This window comes from Hibiscus syriacus, unplaced genomic scaffold (assembly GCF_006381635.1).
Source record: "Hibiscus syriacus cultivar Baekdansim isolate YM2019G1 unplaced genomic scaffold, ASM638163v2 tig00110956_pilon, whole genome shotgun sequence".
Classification (NCBI taxonomy): domain Eukaryota; kingdom Viridiplantae; phylum Streptophyta; class Magnoliopsida; order Malvales; family Malvaceae; genus Hibiscus; species Hibiscus syriacus.
This window is the reverse complement of record NW_024062932.1, coordinates 1,489,960-1,517,659: the sequence shown is the minus strand read 5'-3', so window position 1 is coordinate 1,517,659 and position 27,700 is coordinate 1,489,960. Positions and strand designations below refer to the sequence as shown.

The window sequence follows — 27,700 nt, the reverse complement described above, 5'->3', positions numbered from 1 at the left end:
CTAGCTGTGCTTTTCTCTCTTTCCAAATTCGTTTCTTTTAATGTTTCCTTTTAAAATAAACATGATTTATACATTCTTGTTTCTTTAATCTTTTTAAATTCGAATAATTCGTAAATGTTTTTCTTCCTCCGATAGGATTTTGAGAAGGTTTAAGGAGAAGATGATGCGTAATTGGGTTCATTTACAAACTCGTCTAATTTTATAGGCCCTTTTGAATTTTTAAACTCATTTTGCATGGATATGACTTTGTTAATATTGTAGACACATTGATCCCGTTTTATTGTTGCTGAATTCATAATTATAACGAAACTATAACTCAGTTTTTGCGTTTGAATAATTACTTGTTCTACTAAATCGACTTTGATTTTGATCCTTTCTCTGATGATTTGCAAGGATTAGTGAATCACTAAGGTACTTTTTGGTTGTTACTTTTGCTACTCTTTTTTTTTTCTCACTCCCTAAAGTGTTCGGATGTAGAAGCGAACAGATATATTTGAAGTATTTAAACTTAAGAATATAATTTTTTAGAGAAAAAATGGTTTGCCATAATGGAGAATGGATTAGAATCTGTTTAGCGATCCATTGATCTTTTTCCTTCAATTTTTGATAATTTATGACTATAATAATATAGACTTTGCTTCAGATGTAAAACTGAGTAATTGACATAAATTCTGTCTCTTTTGGTTTGATTAAAGTGCTGTGTTTCTTTATGCTGTCCTAACATCGACTCAGCAGGTTGTGCTGCCTGATTTGAGTTTGCAGATTCTCCTCTCTTCACAACCTCATGACTTCCTCTTCGCATGATCATTCCGGTATTCTTCTTGTCAAGTGATATATCAACATCATGTTTTACAGTACCAGTGCAGTTATGTTATGAATTCTATGAGTGGGAAAAGTTACTGAATTCACTTATGACATTTTCATTCTTGAATTTGCTTCCCCTCAGGGTGTTTAAGTGAGGTTCGGTATTTAAATTATGAGATTGGAAGGATTTTTTCAGTTCCACCCTGTTGAATTCCTGTGTATTAGTTATTACCTCATTGCTATTTTATATGTCATTGACTCATGGTATCATCTTGTGAGGGTTTTCCCTGTGCAGTAGGGAAGCATACTGGGCAGTTTACTTGGGATTTTATAGGGATCCATGTTTTCATTTTATGACCTTTTTCTTTGGTTACTGTTCATTTTGAAATTTAAATTAACTGCATTCTATTAGGCATTTTCCTCATTTTTAATTTATCAGGATGATGGCTCCTTGTGTTTCTGTATCATATGAATGCAATACAGGGCCGTTTGATGGGTAATGCAAGCAGCATTAATTTTTTTTACTTCTCAGTTCTCTCTATTTCCAACTGCACTGCTTTTTATCTTAGTTGCCCGAGTTCTTGCATTTTATTGATTGGTGTGTGTTCATCATTAACAGTTCTCCCTTATTATGGTGTTGACTTTACTAATTTATTTTTGTCAGACAAAGCTGGAGCTGATGAACATAAAAAAAACTTAGAGTTTATGGATCACTCCTCATCTCCTGCAACCGGACTTTCTCCTTCCATCACAATCCCAAACATCCCTTACACAACACCTCAACATTCTATGGTACCATCTTTAGAGTTATTTTTTTCAGAAATTCATATTCTTTTCATGCTTACTTTCTCTTTGAATTAACTTTGCACTGTTCATTGTATTGAAGCTGTGTCTTGCTTGATCTTGCTGAAATTGTTCTAATCTAGTTGTGATCAATTAATCATCATCAAAAATATTTTCTAGCACGAAGCAAGCTATCTCAATGTTAAAGAGATGATTGCTGTCTCTAAAGGTCCCGGTTTCGAGCATGACATTTGTAGGGGTGTTTGAGCATTCATTGTCAAATGATTGAGAGTCTTTCGAACAAATACTACCTTGTAATCATCCAAGACTAATATAAAAATAAGCTTTTTAGCCTTGGATACGTTTTACGATTGTTGAACCACTTCTATCATCTTTTCTGAAAATTGTTAGTAGTGTTTTTTTTTTGGATAGAATATTAGACCTCATTAAAAAATCCCTTCATATCCCACATGTTCCAAACATAACATGAAGGACATAGAAATGAGGAAAAGAGTGCCTCTAACTTTTATTAATGTAAACAATAATACACCTCCACATCTAAACATCTAACTGCTAACAACATAACATTTAAACCATAACTCTGATTACACAACACATGACCTAAAACTCCCTTAAGAAGAACAACCAAGGCACAACACCTTTAACCACTACATAAAACATAAAAATCAACCTATATCAACTTTAGCTAATTCATCCGCTTCCCAATTTGCAGCTCTCGAAATATGCCTTGTGATAATACTCTTTCTTTCCACACGTGTAGCTATATCCCTCACCAAGGATTGAAACAAAGTAGTACATAGGTCCGGATTTTTAATCCACTTCAGAGCATTAGTAGAATCCGATTTCAAAATAATCATATGACTTGGAATATAATCTACTTCTTCAATGAGAATCAACCATCTTTTGATCGCCAATAGCTCTGTGAGTATAGGAGGACCTCCTCCTACCTTCTCTGAGAACAACCCAAGCAACATACCTCTGTCATACCTAATCAATCCACCTATTCCTCCCTTATCCCAACCCTTGACCATTGCACCATCTACGTTAACTTTTATGAACCCTTCCGGAGGAGGATTCCACCTAGAAGAAGGAGACCTCTTTTTCAAACTGCCTGGCAAATATGCTAGTTTTAAATCCCCACCAAAGAATCGAAAGGAATATGAACATCCTTAAATGAAGTTCCAAACCAAGAAACAATTTTGAATCTTGCAATGAAGAACAACAACGCATAATCCACTTTCCCTTTTTGAAAAATTACATCATTCCTATATTTCCAAACCGACTACAGCACAACCCTTGGAATGAATTTCCATATGTTGGAGCTCGGAACTAGCTCATCCCATAAAATTAAAAAATCCATCAACTTCTCAGGAACCACAAAGTAAACATTCCAGTACTTTAAAAATTTAGCCCACAAATCCCACACCACATCACAATGCAGAAACAGATGTGAGACCGACTCATTGTACTTCCTGCACATTGGGCATACAGTGTCTTCAATCCCAGGTACTCCTCTCTTCAGCAGTTCCTCCTTCACCGCCACTCTGTGATGAGCAAGTTGCCAAACAAAGGTTTCCACTCGTGGTGGAGCTACCCCCTTCCAAACATGTCTTTCCCAATTACCTTCCTTTCCATCATCACCCTCTCGATCAAAATAAATTTTCATACATGATTTTGCTTTAAAACAACCCTCTCCATTCCTTAACCAAATCCAACAGTCTTCCTCTAGTAATGACAATAAAGAACTGTTCAACAGTGAGATAAGTTGCAACCATTGTTCTATCTCCCAATCCATCAAATTCCTTCTTGTTTGAATATCCCAGACCCAACCCGAATCATTACACAATCTGAACTCTGCCACCTTACCCCCTTTGTTATTTGAAAGAGCAAAAAGCCTTGGAAACATATCTTTCAGAGGAACCGTACCCAACCATACGTCATGCCAAAATTGCACTGATTCTCCATTTCCAGCTCTCAAACACAAATTGTTCCTAAGATAATCCCCAAACTCATCACTTGAAAAAAAATTCTTAACAACTCCTCTCCAAATCCAAGAAGTACGTGTTGTCCAAGTATTCCGGATCATCATTGAATTCGGATCCAAATTGTATACACAACACAGAACTGTTTTCCACCACGAACTTTTTTCTGCACCAAATTTTCACACCATTTCCCCATAAGAGCCCTGTTTAAAAGCAACAAATTCGGAATCCCTAAACCCCCAACTTCTTTGGCTTACACACCAATTTCCAATTGACCCAATGAATGTTCATTTTTTCTGTCGAACCCTCCCATAGGAAAGATGCCATGATAGAATTAATTTGTTGACTACACTAATAGGGATCCGAAAAAAAGAAAGGTAATAAATGGGAAGAGAGCACAACACTAATTTGACCAGAATTGCCCTTCCAGCCAATGATAAAGACTTAGGGGTTGTTTGTTTGTTTTTTAATGGAACCATTCAACGCTGAATGGTGAACCGTTCAGCATTAAGCGTGTTTGTTTCGCACCTCTGAATGATTCAGTGCTGACTGATTCAGCAAATCAGTGCTGAATGATTCAGCACAGAAGTACATTCTGAATGATTCAGAGCCATTATCAAACAACATGTCACATTCAGAGGCCAGAGCTAATTCATACAGAGCCTCTGAATCATTCAGCATTTGAATCATTCAGTGCTTAATCATTCTGAAGTAAACAAATAGCCCCTTAGCCTTCCAACCAGCCAAACTATTATAGAATTTTTGTACAACCGGTTTCCACAAGGTAAACGAGTTCCTCTTGGCCCCCAACGGTAGACCTAAGTACTCTGATGAAAAAGCGCCCCTTGCACAACCAATTTCCTTGGCCCAAGAAGCTAACCTCCCCAAACATTAATTCCAAAAATTCTGCTCTTAGTTAGATTCAACTTCAATCCCACCAACAATTCATAAATCAGTAGCACCCTTCTAATATTCACCAAATCATGACTAGAAGCCTTGCTAAAAATTATTAAGTTATCCGCAAATTGCAAATGTGATAACAAGAAGGAATGTTTATTAGAGCCTAATTCAAAACCCGAAAACAACCCCTTGTCCACTGCTTTAATTAAGAGATAAACTACTCAAAACCCTCTCATCCCTTATGCCTTTCCCCTTTACCACACTGCATTTGTCTAGATATTTGATTTGGGAGATGTTTTTTTTTACAGAAATTTGAAATGTAGCCTACAATATATTTTTCCAAAAAATGTAATTTCTCACTCTTCATTTTCATTTCAAAATTTTATTTCTAAAATAATATTTTTGTTTTTTTAGAACGTATGTATGGGCACTTGGTTGATCAAAAGCGAAAGTTATTGTAAATGCAAACTAGTTTTATAATTTTGTTTCTAAAAAGAAGTTATGAATTTGTCATTAATTGATATGTATCAGCATCCTTATCTTATTTAAATTTCACAATTTAATGGTGTGTATCAATGGTATTCAAGTTCCAGTACTTCATTTAATCATCAGATAAAATAGCTATTGTCTCTTATATATGGTTCTCAAATTTATCAATAATTTCATAAAGTGCAGTAGAAGTATGGAAGAGATTGGATGAGAGAGACAAAATCATTTTTTGAATCAAGAGTTCAAGATACTTGATCTTAATGCATTTTGAAGCTGTTTGAAAACAAATGGAAGAACATAAGAAGCAATGTTTCCATAATTGAGAATGTTATGTTTATAATTTTATATTTGAACCCGTTTTCTTTTTGTTTTCAATGAATTTTTTTCATTTTTGTTGTTGTCATACATCTGTTTTTTTAATCCTTTGAAGATGAGCTTTTGGGTTTTCCTTTAGAACAAGTTTAATAATAATTGTGATTATACATTTCTTTGTTGTCAATCAACTATTTAATTCAATAGTTGTGTGTTTTGCTTGTGCTTAATGATGGCACATTTATCTCTAGCTCTCCTGGTATGTAAGGTTTTATGCGGTTCTTCTAATATATTTTTCACACATATCATCTTTGACTGGGCTAGAAGATCCTAGTACAATGACCTAGGTACTTTGCTTTGTTATAGCAAATGAAGTCAATAGACTAAGTTAAATTCCTGACATGGTAACTCAGAATTTTTTTTTGTTTTTATTGAGACCTTGTAACTCATCAGTTTGTTTGTAACAAAAGGGTCCCTTTCTGTTAGTCATGTTGAGTTATATGAGTGGTATTGACTGTTACATTTATCTTTTTATAGATGAAATGTCTGTTGCAGGGGGGGATATTCAGTTATGTATTTTATTAAATTGCTAGCAGAGATTTGGCTGAATAAAGCTAAAAGTACCCTTTTTATTTAAGAATGCATCACTCAGATTTGCAGGGAGATTAGTTAGGGACCACCTAGGGCGTCAGCCTGTCCTACCACTGGTCGAGTCTTATTTTTAGTTTGGTGCTTTTATGAATCATTGTTAAGAAGATTTTACATTGTGAAAAACATTTCTTTTTTTCTGAAAGTTGTATAGCTGAAACAGATTGCTAACGTTTAACCGAGAGAGGTATCAAAATATGTTAGGGATCTCTGATATATTTATTTGTTTCCTTGACTTGTGAAACTGAAGGCACCGGCTGCTTACCCCTATCCTGATCCCTACTATAGAAGCATCTTTGCTCCCTATGATGCTCAATCATATCCTCCACAGCCCTATGGTGGTCAGCCTATGGTATATTACTCTCTCTCTCTCTCTAATTATGATTTTAAGGCTAAAGTTGGATTATCTTGTGCTTCTGTTTTAGGTGCACCTTCAGTTGATGGGTATTCAGCAAGCTGGAGTTCCTTTGTCTTCAGATGCAGTTGAGGAGCCTGTCTTTGTTAATGCAAAACAATATCATGGCATTTTGCGACGTCGACAATCTCGTGCGAAAGCTGAATCAGAGAATAAACTTGCCAAATCTAGGAAAGTAAGCAAAATTTCAGTTCTATGATTATCTTTATGGTGGGTTGGGGGGGTCAATTCAAATGATTGCATAAATGTGATATTGACTCTTTTTATCGCTACTGCAATGTTGCGCTGATTTTGCAGCCATACTTACATGAATCCCGTCATCTGCATGCATTAAAACGGGCCAGAGGATCTGGGGGTCGATTTCTCAATTCAAAGAAAAATGAAAACAACCAGAATGATGCTTCATCAGGTGATAAATCACAGTCCAATATCAATCTGAACTCCGACAAAATGAGACAGCTTCTATGGAGGGAAAATGTTGAAAATTTGGAAGCAATAGGAAGAGAAAATAGGCTGACACCAGCGACATAGTCTCTGTAGTTGGTAGTGCTCATTCTGTCTAGCTCTGTACTTAACAACTCAGTAGCGTATATAGATTTCCAGGCATTAGGCAGGGGAGCATAGGAAGAGTGCTGTTGTAGTGCTTTAATAGTTACGTTGCACATTTTTTATCAAACTTGGATAATAAATCAGAAATGGTTTAATGGATTTGGAGTTAATTTCACCATAGAATGGGGAATAGTTTGGGGATGAATTTGGAATTTTCAAAAGTTTGAGGATTAATTTAGAATGAAAGTCATAATCTGGGGATGAAATTAAAATGTTTAAAAGTTTAAGGATCAATTTAGAATAAGGGCCATTATTTAGAGACATATAACAATGGCGTGGCTAATGTAAATGCAATGTTTTGACTTAAAGATGCAAAATTTGTGGTCAACATTTGCATATAAACTGTATGATATGGTTGTCGCTTGAACAAATAACTTTTTCAACCAATGAGTGCTATTGGAAGGGGAAACAGAAATGGTCGCGTGATGCGTGGGCATATAAGTTCAGTAAATTGTAACATTGAGTGATATTTCTATATTATTTGGATCAAAAAAATAGGAAAGATATTTCATCATCGATGACCAGATGTGAAAAAAATGCTATTAATAGTCGGTCAATTAATATTTCATCGACAGTTTTGCACCAACTTTACTTGGAGATGTTTTATGCCGGAGACAAGCCTCTGTCTTATAAGTTAATAAAACAAACAATGCATGCACGCAAGACGCAAGTTCAATCAAATTAAGAATAGATCCAAAGAGTTGCAGACTTGCTGCTCTCGTCATATGATACGATAATGGAACTCTCCATTTATTTCAATTCACAACAAATACAAAGGAAAAAGAAAACCAATGCCAAAAAGTAAAGGAGAAGGCATTTACCATAAATCATTTCTAAAAACTTACACTTGAGACCCAATGGTGGGGAAAAGGACAATAATGTGATATTAACACGTAAAAGATGGAACAGTATCGTGCCTGCCATTTCCTGTGTCACTATAAGAAGCTAGACAACAGACTGATTAAATGTTGGTTTACTCGCTAGCACCGGCTATAGATACAAGTCTTACCCTAACTGCTCTCAAAGTGAAATTGGCCAAAGCAGAAACTTTCCAAGCATTGGTGGGTGGTGAAAAGAATCATTGTTGGTGAGGAGAATCATGAACTCCAATCAGCAACCATGTACACACGGCTGCACGAGAATGACAGCTTGACCAACCAGGCAGTGCCCACCCCCATCAGATCAATGGTGCCACATAATGAGTAATAGCCCAATTAAACCAAATCTTGAGAATTTTACATTAGTTATTTGTTTCCTTGTCAGGATCTTCAACATCTTTGGTAATAACAGGGGCAGGCTCGGTTCCCGAAGTTGTCTCATCGTTAGTAACAAGAGGCCTTGCAGATGGCTCAAGGGGGTTTGAGACGAGGTTTTCGTTTGTTAAATGTGATGTCTCCAAAGCAGTTTCACTTGCATTAACAGAGGGTGATGAAGTGTGATCAGGAGTACCATCAGGGTTCTTATCGACCACTTTCATTTGAACTTCATTAGGGACAATATCACATGCTTCATTGGAACCTAGGGTCTCTCTAACCCATGTAGGTGATTTATCACTTGCACTTGGTCCAGCTTCTTTAGAGTCTTTAGACAGATCACTGGACTGATCCACTATTTTCCCTTCACAATCCTGAGAAGAAGTTGCAGTATCATCTAAGTCATCATCTTCACCTTCACCGTTGACAACAGCAACTCCTTCAGAATTAGGTGATGCAGAAGCCAAAGCACCAGTCGAGCATTCATTGGAAACTCTATCATCTTCAAACGCAAACCAGTTGGAATTTGTAAAAAGAGAACTGCTGCAGACAACAAATAAATGTCCGTCAATCAGGTCAAGAAATCGAATCAACATGATAAAAGTTTCAAAATGGCTAATAAAGTGAATAAATTCTAAGTCCCACCAGGTCGTTCCAAAAAATAAAAAATATTTCACGTACCTTTCTTGGTCATCTCCTAGGCGCAGAGAAGATATTACAACCTCAGCAGATTCATCATCAAAGTAAACATCCTGAAAAAGTAGAGCAACAGTTTTCAATTATACACAAAAATACAATATCAAATGATAAAAGGAAGAAGGAACAGAAAGGCATGGAGAGGGGTTGTTCTTCACCATAAAAGATGGAGATTTTTTAAGAATACCAGCAAAGCAGAGCAAAATTTATTGTAAAAACTTATAACTTCAGTCTAAAATGACAATAATTGCACAAAGTGGAAGAGTCCGAGGAGTAAGTATGTAACACCCCCAACCCGTATCCGACCCGGATACGAGTCTGAAGTGTCACATTGACTTTTCAAACCTTGACTCTTAAGAAAAATCCCGGGAAAATTTAAAACTTTATTTAAAACAAAATACAGACTTTATCAGAGTGCTCGTACTTAATGACTTATTACATGCCAACACTTTATACATAACCAAATACATACTTTGTCAAATATTTCTGATCTGATCTTTTGGTAAGGAAAACTGACATGTCTTGCTCCGCATCACTCTTTACTCTTCTCGAAACCTACGTGTGAAACAATCACACGCTAAGTCGAAGACTTAGTGAGGCATAACAACTTATAATGCACTTTAAAACATATATCGATACATGCATGTTCTGTTCTATCATGTTATAGTAATTCCATGCATTTTTCATATCGTATAAAATCATATCAGATTAATTGCAGTAAATACATACATACACATAATTCATCATTAACAGTTTATCATATAATCACATACTTTTTCAATCAAACACTATACACACACAACATCATATCATTTCTATAGCATTTATCATACCACTAACTTATATTTGTTCATATCTCTGGATTAGCCCATGTACGTATGTGAGAACTATCGATATGTGAGTCTATAGAGGTTGTGCACTAATGCTGTCACCACAGCTCGTATAATTGCACCGAAGTGCCGCGTAGAATTGCACCGTAGTGCCATATAATAATGTCCAACCACATAGAATTCCTTAAGAATCATATACATATGCTAGGGATCAAGTATGTGTCTTTCAAGACTTCACACATGTTCCACAGAATATATATATATCCCGAAGGACCGCGTAGAATTGCACCGTAGTGCCATATAATGATGTCCATAAGGACCACATAGAATTCCTTAAGAATCATATACATATGCTAGGGATCATATATGTGTCTCACCAGACTTCACACATGTTCCAAGAAATATATATATCCCGAAGGACCGCGTAGACCCTCGACTCTTGGCATGCCAACTATACCCCTAGCTCTCATGACACATAACATGGGCGTTATCATTTATTTCATTTCAATATTCACATAAACGTGTAATTCACTTTCACATATCACGTATCACATAGCTTCTTTTCATATTATCACATAGTCACGTAGTTCACTTACACGTAGATCATTTCCATATAATTCACATGTCACATATGTCATGTTTTCATATAATTTCTATCATTTCTTACCCAATCACCTTTATTCATGTAAACATACTTATCATATCTTGTTCACATAAGATCATATACTTCATATAATATATCGAAACACCTAGAACACTTTCACGTAGCTTATAGTCATAGGTCTTATCTCATAACATATACTTGTTTTCACATATATATTTCATATCATTTCTTATACCCTCACATAATTCATTTAACATACATAACATATTATGTAACATTATAATAGAAATACCTATAAGTCATATCACTTAAAGCACATATATACTTATAGTCACATTGCTTATATCTTAATCTTATGCCTTCTCTTAGACATATATATATATTCACATGTTCAGGTAATCCACCATTTCATCACATAATTATGTATTCATATAACTCATTTCATTTCATATCCATCTATATAAATATATATTCTCAAGATTTATCCTAATATAAATCATATAGCACTCTTATAATTCATATTCATATTCATCTAGGGCAGACTTATAAACACATCTCACTTCTATTATTTCTTTATATATATATATATATATATATATAATCTAATCTGTTTACTTAATTCAATTTCATATAACTCCTATAATCTTCTCATATAACTTCATAAATTTCTATCATACAACCCATGTGTTATAGTTTTATTTAAACATATGAATCTTTCCCATCTAGCTTATCTTATATGTTCATCTTATCATTTATGTTCAAATCTCCTAGTTAGTGTACTATTCTCACTTCATCCTATAGATCAATATTATCCAGCTTATTTCACTTATCATATAATAATAATTATATTTTACTATGATCACATAGTTTATATCTCATAATTCATAACCTTTCTTATGTAATTACTTATACTTTCTCACCTAACACATAAAAGAACAGATCAATCCATATAATCAAGCATACATACATGCATATTCAATTCATGCCTTTAATCATGCATTCATGTGTAACACTTCAGGAAATAGACTCATCGCAAGTCTTATTCCCATCGCACATCATATACTATTGAATATGCACTCACCTGGGCCTCGTTGTTTGAATCAATCTTAATCCTTAGTTTGTTCCGGAACAAGCTTTCATTCTATATCTACATAATAATACATTAATACTTATCAGTATACTGATTGATATATTCGAAACTATCACTCCTTAGTCTCAAAGAAAAGCCAATTTCATCTTTTAATGAAGGTATGCATCGATGCACTACACCATGCATCGATGCATAAATCCTATTCGATGTTTGTATTTAATGGGGATGCATCGATGCACTCCTATGCATCGATGCATAAATCCTATTCGATGTTTTCTATTTAAATTCATGCATCGATGCACTGCATGTGCATCGATGCACCTTAAACAATTTCTGGTATTTATCATCGATGCATCGGTGCACAATGAATGTGCATCGATGCACATTGCCCAGAACTGACATTTTAGCACGTAAATCATCAACTCTTCCCTTAATTCTTCTATTTTAAGCCCCTATTTTGACATTAAACTCAACTACTATAACTTGAACCAACTTATATCCATGTAAATCATCTTTAACCTCAAAATCCTATATTCTTTATGAGATTCAAGAATCATACCAAATTTTCTATATGTTCTAAATCCAATTCTAACACTTAATACTTCTTAATTAAGTTGATGACAAGTCAAATCCAACTTTAGAACTTCAAAAACCTTTCTATAACAAAAGTTCATTTATAAACCCTTAATAGAAATTCCTTTCTAATTCTATCTCTTTGGTGTTTTAAGCTTATATAAGCTTTCCTTAAGCTTATATAACCCTCAAAGACTCAAATTCAACTTAAAACTTTCAAGAAATCATAAGCTAAATCAAACTTACCTTTGCTCTTGGCTTCCACGTGAAGAAGAAGAAGAAAGGAGAAAGAGAATTCTGGAGAATTCTCTCCCTCTCCACGTGTATATAATTCCATTTTTTTTCTTAAATGATCAAATGACCATTTTACCCTTTATTTCCTTTAATAATTACTGAGTAACCTTCATCATATTTCCAAGAAGTCATTGAACTATTCAATTATCCTACTTTAGTCACCAAATTCTGAAACTTTACAATTTGGTCACTAACCCGGTAATGCGGATGTTACAAAGTATGTAGAGTTTTTTCCACAAATCATTTAAACAGACTAACTGTCCAAGTCCAACTATTGTCTCTAAATTTCAGATAACATTTACCTCATCATCTCTTTCAAGTGAACCATGTACCTGAAACATATGAAAACGATATCAGCAAATGAAAAAAAAAATAGTGCACATTCTAAATTGGAGTATCTACTAATCGCACTCCAGAATGAATGTATAACAAGTAAAAATATAAATGCATACCTAAACCAGTAAGATTTAAGATAAGAACACAGAAAAATAATCTTCAAAAGTAAAGAGCTAGAAAATTTTAACTTAGTAAAGCGATTACAGATATAAAGAAATTTTTTTTTGATAAGATTGGAAGGCCTCGTTAAAAACCCCTTTCTTGGTTAAAGGAACTTAGGGGTAAGCTCCTTAATCAATGGAAGGAGGAAAAGAGCGCCTTAAAAATTTTATTGATAATAAAAGTTTACATAAGATTTAAACACTACACCAAATTACATCACATAAAACTTAACAACTACTTTCAACTAGACCTCCTCGCTGGATCAGAAAATCCAGTGATAGAGCCTTACAGTCAACCTATCCCTTTCTTAGCTAAGCTATCAGCCTCCCCATTGCTTGCCCTTGAAATCCACCTCACTGAATGAACCATACCATTTGAAAGAGACAAAATCTGATTAACTAAAGGCGAGTAGAAAGCAGGAGCCAAAGCCGGTGATTGGATCCATTCCACTATCGACTTGCAATCACACTCAACAATCAATCTCCCAACAGATACCCAATGTGATGCCAGAAAAATTTCAATGCCTCTTTGAATAGCCTTTAATTCAGCTAGAGGAGGATTACCTTGGCCAACCTTCTCTGAAAAAGTCAAAAGTGTGCGACACTCCCAATCTCTCAAAATACCTCCAATACCTCCACCCGAGCCATCAAGCCTAGCAGCTCCATCAACATTCATCTTAAGAAAATCAACAGGGGGTGGAATCCAACGCAAGATATGACAAACTTTGGCTTTGAATAAAGAAAACCCATCTGCTAGGGATGGATTACCAATCAGCAAATCCTCTTGATTATAAACCGTAGGAAACTTGGCTAAAAACCATTTTGAAAGTCTGAATCTAACTGTAAAGAACAAAGACATGCTGTCAAGATTAGATCCTTCAAACACCATAGCATTCCTAGCTTTCCAGATTGACCAGAAGATAACACCCGGAATAAACTTCCAGATCGTCGAATTACCCCTCAACTCACCCCAGGAACTAAGCAAAACAGGAGGGTCTTGAGGAAGAACAAGCGAAATATCCCAGAAACTAGCTATATTATTCCACAATTTCCACACAACAAAACAAGAAATAAATAAATGTTGAACTGTTTCCTCATGATTCTTGCAAAAAGGACACTGAATATCTTCCCCTAAAGAAACACCTCTCTTAACCAACTCAGCCTTAACTGCCAATTTCTGATGTGCGAGTTGCCAAAGGAAAGCTTCCACTCTAGGTGGAGAAAAACCCATCCAGACTCTTTTTAGCCACAAATCATTACTTCCATCCACAGAACCAAGAGATTTTCTGCAGGATTTTACCGAAAACAAGCCATCTCCACTAGCAGACCAAGAAAGAGAGTCTTCCACCAGCTCTGACAGTTTGTAATCCTTAAGTTTTGTCATCAAAGCCAACCACTGGTCCAATTCCCAATCACTCAGATTTCTTCTAGTTTGAACATTCCACTCCCAACCACTCGATCCATAGCTGCCAAACTCAACAACCTCCCCCCCTTTATTAATGGAAAGCACATAGATTCTAGGGAAAATTATTTTTAGAGGAACCACAATAACTGCACAAACTGAACAAACAACTTTGCAAAAACATCAAGAAACTTTTTTAAGGACAAAGGTTAATGCAAGTCAATGAAACACATCAAATAGTATTGAATGTAGTTTTCATATGAAATAATAGTAACTATTATTTCTCATCAATCACAGTTAAAAAAATATTTTCATGTTCATTCTCTAGGTCTCAGTATTCAACAAGTGAAAAAATAATATTAAAATATAGCTGGATTAGTACGAAAGTTCTAGAAAGAACCTGATCTATATCATCATTACTATAAATGCCGTATCTAAATGCCTGGCTTAAGTTATTCGCCAAGACTGCAACATCATAATCCCTATCTTGGTAATCATCATCATCACTATCTCTGTTCCGATCATGTAGTGCAGTTGGCCTCCTGTTAAAATAGATAAAGCCAAATTAAATTATATTTGAAAGAGTATTAAACATCATGTTGGGCAAAAAAGGTCAGCTGGTAGTAGAAACTTGAAACTTCTATGCATTTCCCTTGTCCGTGTTTCACTATTTGTTTGCACTAAACATTTCAAGTTGCTAAAATCTCATTCAAAACCTTTCGTTTTCTGGCCTGACCCTCAAAAATCATACAAGCTCTCCAGCCTGGTGACTGAAGTAATTTGAGATAAAATGACTGAACTCAATTCACAAGAAGTTGAGGAACATCTTAAAACGTCAAAACCCCAATATTTAAATCAAGGATCATAACTACCACAAAAACACAATTGTCAAAACAAAGCTTCCATTGACATTATAGAAAACTGACCCAATAACACACAACAGGTTACTACATTTAAATACCTACACTAATTATCAGGGAAATAAGCAAACAACTTCACTGTATAGAAACATGACTAGAAAATCAATGCTTCTGTAGGAATTGATTTTTACAACCAAATATTTAGATCAATCTCCAATAAATAAACTAGTGATTTTGCTCTTCTAGTTTGTTTTATTCCATTAATCTTCATCTATTTCATTCAAGATATTTTAGCAGAAATTTATAGCAAATTTGCCAACTAGTTAAAAAAATTACATTCAGTTAAATCCTTTACCATTCATTGATTATATCCCATAGATGTTATACTACCATATTATAATCCTTGTTTAACATTACCAAGTGAAACTAGTTACAGGCTAGAGATTTCATGAACAATGCCACCGTTGGGGCAAAGGCAGTTTCATCAAGTTTCCACAATACAGAATATCAATTTGAGTCGTGCCAAAAACTCCAAATTCAACAAAAAATATGAAAAAGATTTCAGGAAGATGACATACCCACAAGCCCACTGGTAGACATTTTCTGCAGCATTATGCTTTGATAGGACATTTGTTTGCCACTCAACCCATTAAGTGTTTTCCTGTTAAAGGACAAACAAACTAAGAATGCAACTTTCGAAGTGTAAAAATAGTTTCACACAGAAAGGTTTTGCTTCAGGCAGCAGTTGGAAGAATCTTGGAAACTCATGGTTCAAAGAATAGAATCTGATTGGAGCTAAATGACATACGAGAAAGCTACCCCCAACTGACACCATACAAAAGGATTGTCCCAAAGAATACAGAGACCAATACACACATGCAGAAAAAGAGAGAAAAGTTGGACATGACAAAACTTGGAACATTTTGAAACAATGTAATAGTCAAATTATTAAGAAAATACATCGAATGCACTCAAGAATTAATCATCTGATTTAAGACTCTCATTTCCTTTTCCTTAGTTTATCAGAAGTATTTAAACCTACATGTAGTACATAGTTTCACACTACGGCAACCTTTGATTATGGATAATAACCTATGATTGTGGATAATATTTATCAGACATCCCAAATGGAAATGCATATTTATTATTTATTTATTTTTTGATAGGAATAGGAGGTCTCATTAAAAACCTCCCTCATAGTTGCCTCTTGAGAAGAGGCAACTAGCGGAAAGAGGAAAAGAGTACCTCAATATATTAATAAACCAGAATTACATACAACTATAATTTACATCATCACCCGAAATAAAATACCAAACATAACCACTAACACTAAGGACATTCAACCTATCCCCTCCTTAGCTAACTTGTCTGCCTCCCAATTACAAGCCCTAGGGATCAGCCTAACCATAATATCCCTACCAGAAATTACCTCCCCAATTTCCCGAACCAAAGAACTGAAGAACGAAGGAGCCTCAGAAGGCTTGAAAATCCAATCAACTGCAGTTTTACAATCACTTTCGAGAATAAGTCTTCCCTTCAACGCCCAATCCGAATGTAGAAATAGATCGATTCCTTCTTTAATGGCTTTCAACTCAGCAAACAGAGGAGGACCAAGTCCGACAGGCTTAGAGAAATAGATCACGGTAGAGCCATTCGAATCTCTCAACAGACCTCCAATTCCACCCTGCAAGCCATCACTTCTAACAGCCCCATCCACATTGAATTTATAAAAATCAGGTGGAGGTGGATACCAGCACAGATCCTTCTTCTTCTTGTGCAAATTAACTACTAAACCATCTGCATGCCTTGGATCTCCTATTAATAAATCTACCTGGATGTTAGCTTTAGGAAATTTAGCTAGAAACCATTTGGCCAGCCTGAATCTGCAAATGAAGAACAGTGTAGATCTCTCAAAATTCCATTTTTCAAACACCACTAAGTTCCTAGCCTTCCAAATCGACCACATAACAACACCCGGGATGAAATTCCAAATAGAAGAAGAAGCCTTCAAAACAGACCATGAACTAAGTAGAGACGGGGGATCTTTGGGCAGAACAGTATTAACCTCCCATAAATTGATGAACAAGTTCCACAACTCCCAAGCAACAGTACAAAACATAAATAAATGGGGAATTGTTTCTTCCTCCTTTTGGCATAGAGGACATAATAAATTTATTATTGGATAGATTGAGTGTTAGACACGATTCAATTGTAGGGATTAAGCTCTACTTCTGACTCTAATCAGAATTCCAAACAAAAAAATGCAAGTTCGATTAGATGTTGTTGCTTGCAATATACACAAACATTTTAAGTTTTTAAAAAGAATGTAATGAAATATCTTTGAGAGATTTAAAACCTGCAGATATGCCTGAGTTTCACCATTGCTATTACCAAGCTGAACAAGTTTGTTAGATATGCGTGTCAAGTGCCCAATATTTCCAATCCGTGGCGGTGCTCTACCTTCAGCACTAACTGTCGGCTGCAGGAGATTAAAACAAAGGAGAAAGCCATCACCAATTAAGCTAAAACCGGGGGTAAATATTAACAAGTTCAAACATTAAAAATGTAGAACCAAGAAGTATGTTACAGAAATGCCACAAGAGCAAAGTAAAGCAAGATATGGTAACTACCATATTTGGATCAGAAGTTAATGTGCAGTTCTTTTCCGCTTCAAGTATTTTTCCCAAAAGGTTACATTCACGTAGAAGATTCTCAACAAGCGGAACATTTTTGCTCTCTAAACATGACAGTATTATGTTCTCCACATGGTGATGCAGAAAATTGTTGTATGGATACCTGTGTACAGAATTAATAAGGGTATTGCAAAGAGGACCTAATCAGCAATCATATCATTACAGAGCGGGAATCAACAACTTACTCAAAGAACAAGTTCAAAATCCTTTGCACAGCATCAAGTCGAATCAATTCCTTTTCGGCAGCTTCACTACCGACTGTCAGCAAGACTGAAATAAACTCTATAATCTGGAAAATCCCATGTCAAATTATAAATGATTGCATCAGTATTTTCTGGTTTAGCAATTACTGGTCGATAGAAAAGGACCATTGAAATAGTACTTTTGAAAAAAAAATAGGGTAAATTAAACGTTTAGCACTTAAATTATCAGTTATTTTTTCAAACCATACCTAAAGTTTAAGTTTTGTTTTATTTTAGTACCCTATTTAAAATTTAACGTTAAGTTTTGAAAAAAATTAAAAATTTAGGTAATAAAACGGATCAAAACTGATAGTTTAGATACTAAGTATGTAGTTTAGCCAAAAAAATAAGTTCAACTATCAGCTATTGCTGAGTCGTGCACAAGGATGAACAACAAAAAAGACAATCACTCTTCAAAATTGACAAAATGCAAGTTTAAAAGTAAAGAAATACCTTTAAACGATGTTTCCCGACTGGTGGCTGTAATTTTCCATATGTGGTTAACAAGGTTAACTCCGAAGATGAAACATCCAAAAGCTTCAATAGCCCACCTGCAGAAGGGTAAACTGATCTGTAAGTTCTACTGTAGGATAATGATGACCTTTTAAGTTAGGTCAAAATGAATTGCTTAAGGCTTAAGCATCTGCCATGAGTCAAGAATCAAGGACTAGTCTGAATCCCCAAAGTGTCAATGGCATATCATTGTCAAACACATACGAATTCAGCACAATAGGATATGTCTGACAGATTCGTACGCCAAAAACTAAAAAGATATAAGCGGAGATGATCAAGACATGCCGGTGAAAGGAAGGGGTTGTAGATGGCCAAGGATTAGACTAATTAAAATTAATTACAGTATGAACATAGAAAGAATGTATATATAAATTTCATAAGATTTGGAAGAAATTTTATTCAATATTATCTATATTTTTATTTAAAAATAACAAAAACATGCACATATAATATACATGCATGCAGATTATATGTGCATACATTTTTATTGTTGTGTCTCTTCAAGCTGTGCGCTAATTTTTATTTTTAGGTTGTCACATTTCCATCTTGTATCATACTGGAGTCCATGTCTGTTTCCATACTTCAAAGGTCATGAGACGAGAATGAGAGTTGTCTGTCTTTCTTTCTCTCCCTTTATGTCGATATTTTCATATATATAAGAAACAGTCAAGTGCTAGTGCTTCAAAAGAGTAATTCTATAAGGGATATATGATAACAATATCATATAATATGAAAAGATCACCACTACAACATCTTTAGTTAATTAATTTACCAATTCTAGAAGAGGTGAAGGTGCAAATGGATTTGTTATGCATGTAATGGTAAAGATGAAAAGATAAATTTCACCTAAACTCTCCAGCATTCCTTCAACAGTCTCAGGGTTAGCAGCTATCATTGATCCTTGGGAAAATTGGTGGTACGTATGATATATGCCCAATGTTAACCTCTTGGGATCTAACAAAGATCTGCAGACAGACAAGGAGTTGACCAGAACAGATTTTGGTCTAGAATCTTCCAAAGCATGATGAAATAATCTGCCGGTGAAACTTCAAGACAGCACCAAAGGGGAAAAAGAAAGATCCGAATTAAATAATTGATGAGCCAGAACACACTGTTAACACACATATAAGCATCGTGAGAAGAAAATAATGACACCTACCTTGGGCTTGTAATTTTGGAAGCAAGACCAGGAGGAGCAAATCGTGTTATTGCACATAAGGTCTCAGCTGCATTGGCATGCACTTCAGCAGAATCCTGTAAAAATACATTTGAACATTTTTCAAAAACTTAACCACTAGTAGAGCCATTAACATCCTAAAGTAGAAGACAATTTAATGTTTACATTAGGTAACATCAAATTCTACATGAAGTGCCACAGATCAATATATTTTCTGCCTAAAGGGCTCCTAACTTGGTAAAGGGTGAAAGGGATAGAAAGTGTCAAATCCTTAAAGGCAAGAAGGTAAAAGCAACAAAACAAGTTAAGGAAAAGCTCCAACTATGCCACCCATAAAAGTGAAGAAGCCTCTAGTTACAACTAAAGTTTAACGAAGTTAGAAAAAGTACCAATTTTGCTATCGCTCAAAACAGTCAAAGACATTTACCGAGGAGCTAAATTTGTCCACAATCATCTCCAATACATCTGTATCCTCTATCCATTGCATTGACTCCTTGTAGTTTGAGTACATATGCTCATCCGCACCAATAAGACGTATTAAAACCTGTTTAACAAGGAATGACTTGCATAAGCTAACAAAAACCTCACAGCTTGAGTAAGTGGCAATCTAGGATCAAAAGTTTATATTATTCATCACAAGCCAAACTTTACTAAGAAACCAAAGATAGACAAACACCAACCTCCATTATTGAAGTTATGCCAATCAGATCAACTAGACATTTGACAATTTCCTGATGGCCCTGGAAAGCATCATAAAGGCAACAAATCAGATCAATAAAACAGATGAATCTTAGAAGCCAATTCAAAGGAAACTATATTCACTATACACAGCATCACATCAAATATAAGCACCCACACCCAAAATACAACTACTTGGATAATTCCAGAAAGAAATGTTTAACAGACAGTTCCATTCAACAGGTATTACAGGTTCAAGTGAGACAGCGTCCAGAATCCAAGGAATTCAACCACGTATCAGTGTTATATCGACAAGCATAAACATCTTAGTCCTTGTTATATTAACATAAATCCATCCTATGCCCACAGGCCATAGCAGGGGAGAAAAAACAAAGACATTCATGCTAAATGAAGCACACAATGAAGAACTATCTAAAATTTTGACCACAATAAATTTCCTAGCAGCTTAGCTACAAGAATTTACTATGACCACAAATAATATGAGCTGGAACGTGCAAAGCAACAGGTTAAATGACCCCATAAAGAAAAAGGAAATTGCACCTATAAATAAAGTTCTTGATAGAATAAAGCTTAGACAACAATCAACTAAAATGATCCCCTATTTTCTAGAGTGCCTAATTAGCTGCGAATTCCAAATGAATCGGATAAAACAAGGGGAGAGAATACCCCCAATAATGTCCCCTTTTAAGATAAGTTGTGTTACTAAATTCCATTTAATGCTGAACAAACCCAATCTATCTAGATTGCAAGTAACTTAGTTTCATGCAAGTTCTACAGGCAAGATTCAATTTACATAAAAAATCCAACAAAGGTACAGGCATATGTAAAGCAATTCAAAGCATTGCTTTCCAAACTTAGCAAGCTTATTTATCAAATCTTCTAGCCACTGAGGGAACATGGATTTTAGATCCAACCATGGATTTCCCGCAAATCAGGAACATATAACAGAAGAAACAGCCAGCTAAACTTACATGACTGTAGAAAGTCAAACATGAACTACAAAGATATTTTAAATTATAAAGAGTGACGCAGAAGCTACTACAATACTACTATCATGTTATTTTACTATTTCAGTCTGATTTATTAATTTATAGATTTATATTAAGATGGCTAGGATTATAAATTATCCTTAGGGTTAAATCTAGGGCTTAGATTAAAACTTTATTAGTAACCCTAATATAGTAGGCTGTAAAAATAAATTTAACGCCAACTTCATTATTTTTTTTAGGTAATAGAATTTAAAAACTAGAGAGTTTTATAAACCTATGTTTTTACTTTTGTGCTATGCTTTTTGTTTTTTTGGGTGCTGCCTGTTCCTTTGGTTTGCTTTGGTGTGTAGCTTTATTCTTCGGTTTCTATTTCTGTTTGTAAGGCTTGGAACTAGACTTCTCGGTCATTGCTCTGGGTGCACTCTTTTTCCTTCATTTAGGTTTAGGAAGGTTTTTTTAACGAGGTCCCTAGCAATGTTTTGTGTTTTATTCCTCTAATAAAATACATTCTTTTCAAAAAAAAACCCTATTTTTCTAGAGTTTCAACTTTTATCTTACCCATATTTCTAGGGGAATATATAGGCCTACCTAGGCCACGGATACCCCTATGCCCAAAAAAGGGTAAATTTTTTATTCAATCACCCATTTATTATTTAGTTTCTGTTTTGGCCACTTAATTATTATTTATTTTAAATCATACTTAATGATACATTTTGGTTCTGTTTTAGTCACTCGTCTTTAAAAGCTCAGTAGTAATGTTGACGTATCATCATAAGATAATGTCACATCATGATTGAAAAATAATATAAAGTGTCATATTGACATCATTCTTCATTTTTGTAAAGGTAGGTGATCAAAATAGAACCAAATCGTAAGGTTGACTATGATTTTGAAAAAAATAATTGTTAAGTGACCAAAATATAAATTAAGTAATATGTGGGGTGACCAAATAGTTAGTTCACCCTAAATAAAAAATATGCATGAATTATGTTAAGAAAATTATATATATATATATATATATATTATATATTTTTAATTTTAAAAATATAAATGGATTGTTTTAGATAAAAGTTTTATTATGTTTATATTGGCCGGCCTACAAAAAAAATTTGCATTCGCCACTGCATATTTCAGCCATAGTTCTCCTGATTTGCTGCTGTTTTCTCCCTAAACCACACCCAAGCATACCAAATTCCATGTACTAAAGTAGAAGTTTTCAAGCCTCCACTCAGATATATGAACAATAGTTCTGCTCAACCTTTTTACGCATTCACAATACAGTTTTATTCATTTAGCACAGACTTTTTTGCATAAAAAATCAAAATTTGCAGTCCTGGTCAGAACTCTCATAGTCATAACTTTAATTTTAATTGGGCAAGATAAAAGGCTACAGATTTCTGTCTTAATCTATAGGTTACAGTCCTGGTCAGAACTCTCATAGTAATAAAAGGCAACACATAATCATGCAGAAAAATCAGAAAGAAGTATCTAGAGCTACTACTGTGGTCCCAGAACTCTCGGAATTAAATATGCAGATAACTTAATTAGAGGTATAAGGAGAGAGTCACAACTACTATCGGTAACACTGATGTCTTCAATTACACCCTTACATCAAAACAGGCAAAGAAAAGGAAAACAGCTAATTTTACATCTTCAACTGCTCAAAGAAGATAAAGAACAGAAAATCAGAACAGAGACAAAACTACCCCTCAAAACAAGGGCACAACCAAATATGATCAGTAAATGGACAAATGGCAAAGCAAATAACAATGTCCTAATACATATGGTGTCATTTGTTCGAAACTTGAAACACAATTTATAGGGCAATACAAAGTTCCATTTTATTCTTAAATACTATATTGGAAATGTATAATAGTAAACTAAAACAATATTCTCACAAATGCATGTAATACCACCAGGAAAAAAACATCATTCCTGTTTTAACAGCATATACAGAAGGAAGGAAAAAGTTCCTCAATCAAGTTAAATAAAATATTTACATACCTTAACAAACTGCAGGAACGGCAATGTCTTCCGCAACAGCAAACATATGACAACCTAGAAAGAAAAACGAATATGAAACATACTAACATAGATAACAACATATCCGAAGTCCCTTGTATGCTTGAATACAATAGATGAAAGGAAATGCAAAAGAGCTACAAAGTTAAAAGTGTTAAACATGTGAATTACTGAAACTTCAAAACACAATACCTTGCTGAAGTACCCAGCCAGTGGAGTACTATGGGAGTGACTTGAATCCAAAAAGGAAAATAACAAATTCATTAACTGCAAACAAAGAAGCACCAGCAGAAACTTACATTAATAAAGACAATGTACAAATTCAAATACAGGGGAATAAAAGTGTCAACTTCTTACTTCCTCATCTTCTACCAATGTTTTTAGTATTATATCAACCTCACAAGTAAAAAGTTCACATGAAATAAAAGGAAACCTACAATCAGACAAGCCAAGCATTACAAAACAATAGTATACAGTAAAATCAAGGGGGACAAAGCAAACCCATTTGCTAAACAATTAAAACCTACTTCAAAGTTCGCCTATCATCAGCATCTTCTGGAGGTTCTACCACAATATATCGAATAAGTTGCTCAACTTGAGCCTTCTCCCTCAAGCTGCAAATGAGAAAAAATATGAAAAAGAGAGAGAGAGTCTATGAAACAAAAAAATAGTAATAATTCGATCCTTTACAAACAAACAATTTGCAATGATCATCCTAAAAGGAGCAAATATTCAAGCCTACTACAACTCAAGCCATCACATCCTCTGAGGGATCCCAAATAAGATTATTTTCTTTGATAAGCATAGATATGAGATGTGTTCACAAGGATGCAAGGTGAACTCTAGGTGCTAGAATCATTACATTGACTCAGGCACAAGGTGCAAAACAATTACTTGCCTGTGTGAAGATGTGTATGTGTGTTTTCATACATGTGTTTGTTTCTGAATATGCCTGTATAAGTATAATCGTGTTACAATACTCTAAAGAGCGACCTAGTTTATTAGCACACATGCATTTTCTTGTTGGTCAATATGTGTGGTTTCCTTATGGCCCAATGCAATTTGATGGGTACTCAAATATTCATAAGTAGAGCGATGGATAGTACCCACTTTCAGCTAGAAAAGGTACAATAATGAAAAAAGTTAAAAAGAAAAGAAAAGAGACTTAGCCTCAATTAGGCATACTTGTTTGTGTCTATTGCCTTACAAAAAAGACCATCTAGCACACTAGGTAAGTACCTAATCAAGTGTGCCCTGCTTGAAAGCATTTTAAGACCTCTTTTCTTTCTAGCACTAAAAAGCAAGGCTAGACAGGCCAAGATGTGCGCCTTGACAACACCAAATGTGGAGAAATATCAATTTATTCCTCATAAGCTTTATTGCGCAAAGAAAGGATCAGAATCTACACATCATCTCTTAAGAACTAGCCCATGGGCAATACAACTCTGGTACACAGCTTATGCAAGGTTACGTAGCACTTGGATCATTGTCAGTTAAGTGAAAAGGAGTTATAGGCTCAAAGAGGTTCACGTTATTGTATGGGTAACAGAAATTTATAACTTTGAACCATATTCAGAGTAAAAAAAGGAGAAACCAAGAAAAGGTTAACAAAGTTGTCAAAAACTAGGTGTTACACCTTTACTAATGGTTGGTTTCATAGGCCATAAATATTAGGAGCAAAGGACCAGCTGGGATATTATTTGTCTCTTCCCTTTAGCATCTTGTAATTTGTTTACTTCATCTTTGAAAATAACCTAAGGAAGGAGGCAGATCTATCTATTCATACCTTTGGTACACTAGCAAGCAAGGAATAAAAACTTTCAAACTAGACAATCTATTCAAACTATGCATCTTATAAAGATTGTCCTCCTTGGTTAGCAACCTATGGTTTACAATTTGTGTTCCACTTATTTATAGACAAAGTATATTTAAAAGCTATAAAGTAATTCTTACATGATATAATTACCGATAATGAGTTACTTTGTTGTTGCTTTTTTTTTCAAAATTGATTTTTCACAACTTTGTATACACAAAGCCCTAAACTGATCATCTCCACCTGAAAGTTTCATAAAATTTAGCATAAGTTCTCTACCAATCTTTAACAGATTATTTTCCAGTTTAGCTTCATCAGCTTTCTACAAAATTAACCGCAGTGTACATTATGCTTCTACATGTATTCTTTGCCTATGGCTTTTAATACTTAAATGTATGACCTATGATCAAACATTGATCCGATTTCTCGCTTAGAACAAAACCCTGCATGGTGATTGAAGTACAAATGCAATACACGAGCACGCCAGAGCATATATATTGTCTTATTGAAACAGCATGGTACAAAGCAATTTAACATGCTATGAGATGAAAGAAGAAAGAAAGCAAAATGGGAGGCTAGAAGCTGTACAAGTTTATAAGTCGCGCATTAAGAGCTTTGCATTCCTGAATGATTTCATCCTCATCAAGCAGCTCCTGCAGTGTAAAATTTTCCTTATCTAAAATTATCTCAACCTGCATTGATCATAAAAATGAAAATTGTAATTAAAAAGAGAAAGAGAGAGAGAGAGAGAGAGAGAGAGAGAGAGAGAGAGAGAGAGAGAGAGAGAGAGAGAGAAAAGAAACAATGTCTAATAAATGGGCAGAAAATAGTGGACGCAAGTCAACTGTAAACTAAAAACTAACGGCAACCGTAGCCTTGACCCTTAAATAGCATTCCTTTCACATTCGGGGAAAAATATCAGCAATGCCAAAAACTAACAGATAAATGATTATTGCATGAATGACATCATATGGTTCTAGAGAAAGCATAAAGTTAAAATTATTTTCTGTTGCACCTAACATGACAATGCGAACCTAAGAAGATCTGTCCCCAGAATTTGACCTACTTGAAAGAAAAAAAGGGTCCAACTATTTTTGTCTCTTTGCAAATCTCAAGAAAACTAATGAATAACCAGAGGGAACAAAAACACAAGATTTCCATCTACGGACGCAGTCAGAAGAACACATTGGTGCTCAAGAACAAATGCCGAATTTCACATTTTAAAAACCGTCCACCGGTTCGAAATAAACAAAACTTTATTTTAATAGAACAATTAACACAGTTGAAAAATCCCACGAGAAGAAAACCCATACTTTATATTGGACCACTATTCTATTCTAACAATGATGAGTAACGACTACAAATATTTTTAACCAATTCCAGACATTGGAACACAATATTTCAAGAACTTATCATGTTTCTTGCAATTTACCAGCATCCAAACAGAAATTTTACTAGCAAGAAACTCCATACTTCAAATTATCAATAATGGCATTAGCACAGATCGAAAATCAGAAAGAAAATCGAATGAGACACAAAACTCACAGGAGACGCAGTGGACAATCCGGCCATACGCCAAAACATCTTTGCGAAAAAATAAACAGCGAAGAACTCAGATCTGAACCAAACAAAAGAAAACCCTAGGAATCGACGAATTCAACAAAGAAAACGAAAAGATCCACCGCAACGGTAACCCTAGCAATATGAACCGTACGGATTTGAAATGAAAAAAAATCAGGAAACCTAAAAGTGGACGTTTCTTGGATTCGATCAAGTCGATGGATGTGCGTGCGGGCAAGAGAAGGAAACTAAAGAAACACACCCCGTAATCGAGGGATTATTTGGAGAAACTAAAAATTAATTATGAAATATAAATATATTTTACATGTTAGGGTAAAGTACACATATGGTCCTCTAACTTTAGAGAACTGATTTTTTAGTCACTTAACTATTAAAAACTACATAATTGTCACTTAACTATTCATATGTTCCAAACTCATCATTTTCTATTAAAAGATTGACGGTCATCTGAGGTAGACATTAATTTGATGACTTGAATATGATAAAATATGATCTCATAACTATTTGAGTTGTATTTTATGGATTGAGTCTTCATTTATATTATGTCATCGAGTCAGTGTTTGAAAGTAACAATAGTGCACGTAGACATCATTAAAATATGTTTTCATCGTATTTCAGTCGACATGTTAATGTCCAACTTAGACTATCGTCATCTTTTTAACAAAAAAGATTAGTTTGAAACATATAAATAGTCGAGTGATTATTTAATTAACTTTTATAGTCAGAGATTCAACAGAAATGTCTTACAGTCAATAAACCATTTATATACTTTAACCTATATTTTATTATCACATCTGAAATCTAATTATATATATTTTTTCATTTCATTACTAATTTGGTATTTTTAAGTATAATTATTTTTTTTATATTGTGAAGCGTATAAATATTCCTTATTTACTTTTTTTTGTT

General features: G+C 34.6%; 1 protein-coding gene and 1 pseudogene across 1 annotated transcript; one reads left to right on the top strand and one right to left on the bottom strand.

The window, feature by feature from the left end:
* The first annotated feature begins 395 nt into the window (after window positions 1–395).
* LOC120148420 (nuclear transcription factor Y subunit A-7-like) lies at window positions 396–7,066 on the top strand. The gene is made up of 6 exons (XM_039161546.1): window positions 396–411; window positions 763–812; window positions 1,469–1,596; window positions 6,190–6,291; window positions 6,365–6,529; window positions 6,652–7,066. Exons 2-6 carry the CDS (start codon window positions 785–787, stop codon window positions 6,883–6,885), a joined length of 657 nt encoding a protein of 218 aa, XP_039017477.1. The 5' UTR covers window positions 396–411; window positions 763–784; the 3' UTR covers window positions 6,886–7,066.
* A 705-nt stretch (window positions 7,067–7,771) lies between these two features.
* On the bottom strand, window positions 7,772–27,083 carry LOC120148347 (annotated as a pseudogene).
* Window positions 27,084–27,700: the final 617 nt, after the last annotated feature.